Below are 10,994 nucleotides of genomic sequence, written 5' to 3' on the forward strand. Positions count from 1 at the left end.
TCACCAGGCTGCATAATCATGAGGTGTTGAAGGGGTTAGGTATCCAGTATCAAAGATCAAAAAATTCATTTCATTGTGGTTGAGGAGGAGTGTGGATTGGGGACCCAAAGTTGATGTGTAGGAAACTGGACATCCCTTTATGGAAGGGTCGTGGGGAGGAGACGAACCAGTCAAGGTGCAGTGTAGCAATGATGGAACATAGAACTTTCCACTAGTTCTTAAATGCTTCCCCCTGACCCCCACTAAAATGATCCAAATTCTCCCTTACAAATCTGGCTATACCGGAGAATGTACACTGGTACAGATTGGAACTGGAAAAACAGGGAATATGGGGGGGGGGGGGTGAGGTAGCGGGGATGATGCCTTCAGGCCCAGTTTTAAGAGTGGCAATACTGGGAGGGTAGAGGGAGGGTGGGGTTGAAAGGGGAAATTAATTACAAGGATCTACATACAACCTCCTCCGTGGGGACTGGACATCAGAAAAGTGGGTGAAGGGAGACGTCAGACAAGATAAAACACAATAATATTTTATAAATTATCAAGGGCTCATGATTGAGGGGGGAGCGGGGAGGGAGGGGGGGAAAAAGAAGATCTGATGCAAAGGGCTTAAGTGGAGAGCAAATGCCTTGAAAATGATGAGGACAAAGAATGTACAGATGTGCTTTACACAATTGATGTATGTGTGGATTGTGATAAGAGTTGTATGAGTCCCTACTAAATGTTTTTTTTTAATTATCTAGGGTTCGTGAGAGAGTGGGGAGAAGGGATTCAGGGATAAAGAAGTAGCTGAAGCAAGAGGCTTAGGTGGACAACATATATTTTGAGAATGATGAGGAAAATGAATGCACAAATGTGCATTACACAAGTGATGTATGGATGGATTGTGATAAGCATTGTATGAGCCCCTGAAAAATGATTAAAAAAGAAAAAAGGAAGATCGTCAACAAGATGGATTGACAGACTGGCTGCACCAATGGACGTTGTGAGCCTAAGAACAATGGTGAGCATGAGGCAGGGCCAGGCAATGTTTCAGTCAGTTGTGCCCAAGGTCCCGGTGAATATGATCCACTCAAAGCACGTAAAAGTAACAACAGGAAACTCATTTACTATGTCAGGAAAGATGTCCAAGTCTTCGAAGAGTTAGAGGTCAATACCGTGTGTGTGTGTGTGTGTGTGTGTGTGTGTGTGTGTGTGTGTGTGTGTTGTTGGGGGTGGGGTGGGTTCCAAGTGTGTGAGTCCACCATGCAGGAGGAGGGTGGTCAGAAGGTCAGCATGTGACCTAGACCCATCAGAAATGAAGGTCTGGGTCACCCCACCAGGCAAAATCCTCAGCCAGTTGAGGTGCTTGCTGAGGGCAAAGTAATAAAGAATGGGTAGTAGAAGAACATAGTTCTCTCAGTTACGACCACATGATCATTTCCAAAAGCCAGATTTGTAATTTTCAGAGGATTTACTTTATATGTGCTTATTGAATACCTGTCCTTTGTTCATGTATGATACATCAGATACAATTGGACTCAGTGTGTTTTCATTTATATGTATGATAGATGTTTGCTGGGAAGTGTGATTTCATTATGTTCCAGAAATTACATAGAGCTAAAGAGTTGTCTACATGTGCCAAGTTGGCAAGGGTGGATTGAGGTAGTTAGGTTATTTTGACAACCTGACCAAAAACCATATGCCGGTTTAATTGAAGGACAGAGAGATAAATGGCTCGGCAAGCCTTCCCTTTTTTGTCTCCTGCTCTTTGATCATCAGACCAGTGTGATGATCAGATCAGGCCCTTGACACACAGCATGTGAGATCACACCGATGATGCCTGCTCACACGGACCCAAACATAGAACCACAGCAGCAGAGGCCAGGTCACTCGTGCTTAAGCCACTGTAGTCCCTGCAGCTCAGGAAAGCGGCCCAGAGAGTAAGCGTCCACCTGGACTCGAGCACATTGTCTAACCTGCTCATTGCCCAAGCGACCTAAGCTATCAGACCATTTAACTTAAGGTGTAGGGAGTGGAAGGCAACCAGGAGGCCCGGTAGAAAAACAGAGATCCAATCTGGTGTCAAGACACGGGTATATCCCTCTAGAAGTGATCATCTTGGGGAAGAACTTGGTATCTTGGAGAATCAATAAAGCAATGAACCAGCAATCAACTGTTCTGCCCAAATGTAAACACACCCCCAAAGAAGGAGCAACAAGGCAAGGGTGAGCGGAAGGAGACACTTTATTGAGGTGGGGATTGGCTCGCCTCTGGGCTGCACCAGGCTCACTGGATTTCCCCGGAACAAGGCTCGGCTCCGTGGCTCTGGTTGTGGTAGTCTGTGCCTATATCGCCCAGGGTGGACAGAAACTCGGAAAACTCAATCTTCTCATCCCGATTCTTATCCTTCTTCTCAAACAGGTTGGCCAAGTAATCCCTCTTTCTTTTCTCCTGCGGAAAGAAAAGGGTGCACACAAGCAAAAGCCTATTACTTGTGAGATTTAATTTGAGAATGGCAGAAATGACTTGGGGGGTGGATGGCAGTTGTATAGGATGTGACCTTGGCAGAGGAATAAATGAGAAGTGTGGCTGCTCCATTCAGATCCCTCAACCCCAGACCCCTGAGATGGGAAGCAGGAGCATGCTGAGCACTTTCTGAAGGAGCCATACCAATAAAGGAGGCAGGGGCCCTCATCCCAGCAGGCACCATCTGCATTCCCCTGTGGTCCAATTGCTATCTCTCTTCATGCCCACCCGGCAACATGAGTTCCAGATTTCCTTTCCTTGGGGCACAGGTTTTTATAAATTTTACCGGGAAGTCCCACATCTCTACAGGAAACCCCAGTGTGAGAATAACGCTGGCCAAATGCAAAGTCCTATGTCCACGTGTTCCGTGGTATGATTTCTATTGGGCTGCATCTTGAGGAAGTCCCACTGATCCCAGAGGAACCAATGTAGGGCAGGGAGACTCTGAGGCAGATGGTGGAGGTAACTGTAGTCAAACCCAGCACGCGACAGCCTTTCAAATCACACCACTCCGCTGGTCAGCCCTTTACAGCCCTTTATATCTATATCAGATTTGTCCGCTCACAAATCACTTCTCCTTTAGGACATCTTCCCCTTGGTGTGAATAATGGCCCTCGGAAGACATTCCAATCACAGAGTATGTGCAACGTGCTCCATTCACACACTATGCAGCTTCAAAGAGTAGAAGGAGAGCCCAGGGAACCTCACTCTGCACTTGAGACTCCATTCACTATATCATCTTCTGTACTTGGGGTAGCCCTAGAATTTGTTGGGATGTGGGGTACATGGTGACCCGGGAAAGACAGCTGGGATGCACTGCTAGATTCAGGATCAGACAACCACAGGGGATCCAGCCTAAGGCCCAACACTGGGCATCCTGCCCAACTCACACAGTCACAGAGGAAGTTGGGGAAATTGTCCTTCATCATTTTCAGCAGGTCACGCTTGTTGATGGTGTCATCCTGTCCAGTGTATTTGTGAAACAGGTCGATCATGCCCATGATGGACTTCTCAGCTTGGGTGTTGCTCATCTTTGCTTTCAAAGAACTGCAAGGGAAAAGATAATGACCTTGAATTCCTATCCACAGGACAACATTTCTGAGTGAGATGGTGCGGAAGGGCTTGAGGAGCAAGGGCAGGTAGGCCTGAGAGGGAGGCAAAGGGATTTATAGTTCGCTGTGTGTTGGAATGAATTATCTCCCAGAGTCAAGGGTGAGACTGGCTGTCCCAGTCCGTGACTGGGGAAGTGAGGAAGAGTGTGAGTGTGAGCAGAGAACACGGCCTATCAGAATGACGAGGAGGGGAGAGGAGGTTTCCTAGACCACCCCAGAAGTGAGAGACTATTAGCACAGTCCGTTGGTTTTATCTATTCCACAGGATACATGAACAGAACCCCACCCTCTTTAGGCTATTCAATGGGAGAAGTGGGGAGTTGGGGTCCTTTGGGTTGTCAGCAATCCAAGACCATCAAGTGTTTGTTCTTCTCTAACCTCTGAACTGCAGGGCTTCACAATTTTTATATCAAGAGAAGGTCTTAATTTAAGACCCCTGAAGCAAGACTTTCTTCCAACACTCAGAGGTCTAGCCTGGACTGAAACTCAAATCAGAGAAGTGGAGCCCTGTGATTCTGCCCTCTCACTTTCTAGAGCATTCTCAAGACAACCTGGACTCAGCCATGAGGGCAGCTAATAACCACCCGCCATCACTGTCCCACGTGGGAGAAAGCTTCAGCCTGGTCAACTGCTAAGAAGAATCACCCAGCTTGTGGCAGCCGTGTCCAAGGACAGCCACTGAGCCCTAGGCTAAAGAGTTCACTAGGCAATCATTGGACAGGAGGGTTGGAAGGTGGAGCTGTGTTTGACAAATGCCTATCTGAGGCTGGTCCAAAACGTGTCATGTAATAATGAGAGAGGGTCCCAATTATGGAGATGGGGAGAGCTTTCACTAGACTCATATGTGACCCTGAGCCCTTCTCTGAGCTACGGAGCTTAAAAAAACAAACACATAACTATCTACTCAGGTCTGACACGTTTCAGGAGTGACCTATAGGGCAGGGGACAACTGCCCCTGTGGGTACAAGACTGTCATTCTTTATGGGAGGTGAAAGTCTCATTTTTCTCCGAGAGAGCAGCTCACCTGCTAGTTCTGAACTGTTCACCTCTGGTTAGCTGTGCAATTTATAACCCAGTACACTAGAGGACACCTGGATATGGACAGAGGGAGTGGGGATTCATGATACTGGGGACTGGATGCAGGTGAATCCACAGAGGAACGAAGGCAAAAAGAGGGAAGGATCCTGTCCTGCACTCCCACTGGAAATGTTTCCATCCAAACAACCACGAGTTCCCCTAGACGTAGAGAGCAGAGCCACAAGGAGCAATGAAAGACGGATGAGGACCATTGGCCCCAAGTCAGCCTCAAACTGGGCCTAGAACCCAGGCTCTCCCCACAGCAGCTCTCCCAGCTCCTGCCGACCCAACAGCAAGAGGCTCTGGACAGCACTCCAGGGAAAGCTCAGAGGCAGGTGCAGACTTACCGGAGATTCCGATGATCCCGGAGAAGAAGACGAGGGAGGTTGTGTCTCTGGGCACAGAGCAGGCCCTATATAGGCTGAGCCTGGGTCTGTGGGGTTGGGAGCCCTGGGGCCCTGTGTGCTGTCTGCTTCTGGCAGCCCTGTCCATGCAAATGTGTAGACACTCCTCAGGGTGGTGACCCACATTTCCCATAAGCAATCAAGGCCACCAGTAAGTGCCCTTCCTAGGTGACCTCACCAAGGCCTTCTTCCTCCCAAAACCCAATAAGGGGGTGGGGCTAAGTGGACCATGTCTTAACTGGGCTTTACATCCTAAGCCCACTGCCATCAAGTTGACTGTGATCGACAGTGACCCCATGACACACAGGAGAACTGCCCCTGTGTATTGCCGGGGTCGACAGTTGGATAAATGCATAAATAGAATGTAGACGCTTATGTATGAAAAGATTCACATGTCTGCTTCAAGAAAATTTCTAAAATTAAAAATTTTATTGCCATTTACTTCACATATCCCATAATGAATCATTTAATGGTATTAGCAAGAGATGTGCAATCATCACTACCGTCAATATGAAAACATTTCCTTTTTCTTCTCTCTGTTGTTAAGCCCCATGTCGCTCCATCCCCCTGTCATGCCCACAGGTAATTGTCCATCCAGTACATGCTCTACAGAGCTACCTATCCCGAATTTCACAGTCAGGAAATCATACAAAACCCAACAAACTGGAAGCAAAGAAATGAAAGCCAACACCGACTAGATTAAACATAGAAAACTCTCCAGCCAAAAAAAGGAGAAAATGTTAAAACTGAAACAACTTTATAATGACCCAAAAGGAGATCAGAGGATGAGGTATTACATTCTGAACAAACTATCCTCTCCCATCATTGCCTTTACAGTACTCTCTGTCATCACGAGGTGATTCATATCCCTGGACTGTATTCACATGGGATTGACCACAGGCTTACACCATGTGTATGTCTTTATGGAGCAGAAAGAGGTTTTTGCTGACCATACAGGAGCGACAGGTGCATTCAAACTGGTGACCTTGTGGTTATCACCCCAATGCATAATGCATCCTAAACAGGAAGGTTATTAGCACCCTGCATGCAGCATATCGCTGGATACTAATTCACCCTCTGCTGCAACAAGCCTGGACTCATAGTTCATAAACCAACCAGCTCTGCTGCTGCTGGAGAGCGTACAGACTGTGCCAGACATTCAGGTAGCCGCTGCACAGCCAATGCCTCATGATCCTTACCTCTGCAATGTCAGCACTGACACCACGACTTTGCTGGGAAGGCATGTTATTTAGGACACTCAGATTATGAACCTGGATCAAGCCTGGACCAAGCTTCCTGGAAACTCCAAATCCAGGGAAGGGACCTTATTCGCAGGAAAGAGGGAGGACTCTGGGCTGAACACAGTCACACCTCCTGCAGGGGACATGCATCCAGAACATAGGAGATCTTGCACTGACGCCCCTACCCCAACACACACACACACATACACACACACACACGCCCACACACAGTTTTCCAGTTACACCTTACCAAACCTGTGACAGATGCTTTCCTGAGGCATCTTCAATTCTTCCTCCTCCTCTATGCAAATCAGCTCGTGTCAGAGTGACAGAGATGACCGGGCTCTGACCCACACCATCTTCTGACACAAACTGATTTCCACACGGAAACAGGAGCCGAAACTCAGCGTAAGGAGACCTGGGGCTGCGGTGGACAGAACTGACGAGTCACTGACAGCTGTCACATTCCTGCACCCCTTCCTGAGTCCTCTCAGGACACAGACAGTTTCCAGCTTAGCCACTGAGCATCCCCGAGGATTGCCTACAGAAGTGTCCTGAAGTCTCCCACAGATTCAGCCAATTCCCACATTCTTCCGTGTCCCTCCATTCAGTGTCTCCATCCATCATCACTGAAACCAGGGCAGGTCTGAGGTCTCCCTCTCCATACATTCATATTATAGTGACATGATATTTCACAGCAAAAGCTGGACATGCACACAATTCAGTGATTGTGTTGTCTTCATCACGTCATAATGTGAAAATGACAAAAGCTTTCCGACACATCTATTTCCCAGTTGCCACACCCCCACTTCTGTCAGAAGAGGACGATGGGAGTAGTTTGCTGTAGTTGGTGTGCACCCCTGTACCTATCATCCACTTATAATAATGCATGCTTACTGGGCATATCTTATTAGGCCAGCTACTCTTTATCCTTAGCCTGGGCAGTTGTGAGAGAAGTAAATCCAGTAGAGCTATTCGATATTTGTTGCCAAGTACCGTTCTCTTGTGCCCTCACGACAACTGCTCCCACCGTGACTCAAGTGTCCTGGGCATTAAGAGGCAAGTCCTGCCCTCTTTGAGTGTCCACAGCCCAAAGGATAGGCAGCCACGTGGCTGGCTCTTCTTCTCAAGACTGATTTAGTGTTCCGTAGGGAGGTACCCCAACCTCACAGCCACACACCAGCTTGGCTAGTACTAGCTGGGACTAGGTAGGCGGCTAGAAAAGGACTGAGGTTTCTGATGAAGGTAAGACCAATACATTGAGCCCTGTGCAGAGCCAGTGCCCTGCTTGCTTCTCACAGCATCCAGCCCAAGGGAGATCAAGGGAAGACCTTGTTATCCTTCATTCTTTTTCCTTGTTCTTTTTTTATTTATTTGAACGCCTTCCTCTTGATTTCCTTTCTATTTGGTTCTTGTGCTTTGTTAATTTTTATTGACACTGCACCCACATGTCATACAATTCAATCTTATCCAGGAGATTACCACAATCATTTTTTAAGACTGATTTGTTCCTTGGCCTCGTTGTTATTCATGTAATTATTATTTTTCAGTTGTGGCAGAAGTGTACCCAACAAAACATTCTTCATGTCAGCAACTTCTACATGTATAATTCAGTGTCATTGATTGTACTTGTCGTTCTGTATGACCATTATTGATAGCCTATTTGAAATTAGTCCATCACCATTTACATAAACTCAATGCCCCTTCCTCCTTCTCCATGGTAAATATTGGTCAAGTTTGGTTTCTCCGGCTCTCTCTCTTTTTTAGTGGTTTCCTTGATATCATATTCCATCATACACTTCCATAGTTAAACCACTCTTTAATATAGTTGTACATGCATTATCACATCCATTCTAATCCTCACTCCCCCTCCTGCATTCATTGCTTGCTACCCAAACCCCCTGATTACTCCCAACTACCCATGCCTAACCCCACCCACAAGCCCCTGGTCAACTATTGCATCAGTTATTGTCTGTATGCATCTACTCCTTTTGTGATTCACAAACTGGGAAATACAATAGAACCTTTTTTTTTTTTTTTTTTGCATTTGATGCCTGCTACCTGATCCCTTGACCCCTTGTCATCTCACAGGCTAGGGTGCTTCTTTCATGTGGGCTTTGTTGTTTCTCAGTTAGATGGCCCCTTGTTTATCTTTCAGCCTATGGGACCCCAGATTCTATATATTTTGACAACTGGGCACCATCAGATTTCTTCACCGCATTTGCCTATGCACCCGCATTGTCTGCAGTGTTCGTGTCGGGGGAGGTTGATGTGCTTCTCCATGTGGGCATTGTTGTTTCTTAGCTAGATAGCCGCCTGATTGTCTTCAAACCTTTAAGACCCCACATGCTATATCATTTGATAGCCTGACACGATCAGCTTTCTTCACCACTTTTGCTTATGCACCAAATTTGTCCTCAGCGATTCATAAAATTCTTATCACACCCCATCCATCCATCCATGTGTCAAGCACATTTGTACGTTTGTTGCCGTCTTCATTCTCAAAACATTTTCTTTCTACTTAAGCCCTTGATACCAGTTCTTCATTTTCCCCTTCCCTCCACACTCTACCCTCTCTCAGGAACCCTTCATAATTCATAAAGCATTATTATTATTTTGTCATATCTTACACTGTCCAACATCTCCCTTAACCCACTAGCCTATTGGCCAACCCCCAGGGACAAGGTTATATGTAGATCCTTGTGATCAGTTCCCCATTTCTACCACACCTTCCCTCCACACTCCTGGTATCACCACTCTCACCACTGGTCCTGAAGTGGTCGTGTGACCTGGATTGCCTATATTTCCAGTTCCTATCAGTCCCAATATACAGCCTCTAGTCTAGCTAGATCTGTAAGGTAGGATTGGGATCCTGATAGTGGGGGGAGTAAGCTTTTAAGAACTGGAGTAAAGTTGTATGTTTCATCATTGCTACCCTGCACCCTGACTGGCTCATCTCCTCCCTGCAACCGTGCAGTAATGGGCTGTGAGTTGCCTACAGATGGGCTTTGGGTCTCCACTCTTCACTCACCCTCATTCACAATGATATGAGTTTTTGTTCTGTGATGACTGATACCTGATCCCTTCGTCAACTCGTGGTCACACAGGCTGGTGTGCTTCTTCCATGTGGGCTTTGTTGCTTCTGAGCTAGATGGCCGTTTGTTCTCCTTAAAGCCTATAAGACCCCAGACGCTATATCTTTTGATAGCCAGGCAACATCAGCTTTCTTCACCACATTTGCCATGCACACATTTGTCTTCATTGATCATATCGGGAAGGTGGGCACATGTTGATATTATTTTCTGTTCTTTGATGTCTGATACGTGGTCCCTTCTATAACTCATGGTCACACAGGCTGGTGTGCTTCTTCCATGTGGGCTTTGATGCTTCTTAGCTAGATGGGTGCTTGTTTATCTGTAAGTCTTTAAGACCCCAGACGCTGTATTATTTTTATAGCTGGACACCATCAGCTTTCATCACCACATTTGCTTATGCACACATTTGTCTTCAGCGATCGTGTCGGGAAGGTGTGCATCATGGAATGCCAATCTAATCAAACAAAGTGTTCTTGTATTGAGTATGTGCTTGAGGAGAGGTTCAATGTCCATCTGCTGACGTAATACTGTACCTATAAATATATGCAGGTAGATTGATTTCCTCACCATCCTATATAAATATATTTACATATGAACATGCCTGTATTTTTACCTCGATAAATACCTTTTGTCTCTTCGTTCATTCCTCTATTTCCTTTTACATTCCTCTTGTCCCACTATCATGATCGGTTTCATTTGGGTTTCAGTAATTTCTCTAGGTTCCATTGTCGTTGTTGAATCACTACCAGGCCTCTCTCACTTACAATTTATTTTGGATCATTTGTTGTTCCCCTGTCTCTGGGTTGGTCAACACCGCCTCTTTACCCCTGCCTTCAACCTCTCCCATTTCCTCCTGGAACCATGAGTCCTGTTGTTTTCTCCTTGAGACTGTTCTTCCAGCCTATCTTATCTAGATAGATCTGCAGAGATAATAATATGGATCCAAACACAAGGCATAGCAAGACAAAGTGACAAAAGAGAACACAATGATGACAACAAAAAGAAAACCAATGACCCATAAATATTTTTTAATTTGAAAAAGAAAGAAAAACCTGTATATAGATCAAGGTCTCATTTTTGACCTGTAGGCGTGTCCTCCAGTCAAGTCCGATGGGATGCCATGCTCTGGCCCCAGAGTCTATCCCTTGCACTCCCTGAGGACCTCCCTGATCTGCTTACCCCATTGTTCTGCTGCAAGATTTTACTGTTGTGCCTCAGTGTTGCGGGGTCTCTCCGGGCCAATCGCCACACTGAGTCTCCAGTGTTGTCCCCCGAAGGGACATGGGTCAGCGAGGGATATCGTGCCCCATAGTGGGAGAAACCATATGGTGCACTCTGTGCATTGGCTGTTCGGAACGGGGATATTGTCCTCCAGGATGGGTGGGTCAGGATGTGCTCCACTCTCACGTCCTCGCCATTCATTTGCTCCTGTGTGCTCTGATCAGACATGCCCCTCTTCTCTGAGCTGCAGCTTCAGTGCTGTCCTCTAAGGTAAGTTCTTCCAGGGGTGGCACAGTTGTTCATGTAGCTGGTGTGGGGGCCGGGCCATCAGGCCCCTCC

At 46.6% G+C, this 10,994-nt stretch overlaps 1 protein-coding gene across 1 annotated transcript; it reads right to left on the reverse strand.

Moving 5' to 3' along the window:
- Positions 1 to 2,265: 2,265 nt before the first annotated feature.
- On the reverse strand, positions 2,266 to 3,536 carry LOC142437082 (protein S100-A7-like). The gene is made up of 2 exons (XM_075540378.1): positions 3,396 to 3,536; positions 2,266 to 2,430 (listed from the first exon to the last, which is right to left on the reverse strand). Exons 1-2 carry the CDS (start codon positions 3,534 to 3,536, stop codon positions 2,266 to 2,268), a joined length of 306 nt encoding a protein of 101 aa, XP_075396493.1.
- Between the last annotated feature and the right edge of the window lie 7,458 nt (positions 3,537 to 10,994).

The sequence above is a fragment of the Tenrec ecaudatus genome, chromosome 1 (genome assembly GCF_050624435.1).
Source record: "Tenrec ecaudatus isolate mTenEca1 chromosome 1, mTenEca1.hap1, whole genome shotgun sequence".
Lineage (NCBI taxonomy): Eukaryota > Metazoa > Chordata > Mammalia > Afrosoricida > Tenrecidae > Tenrec > Tenrec ecaudatus.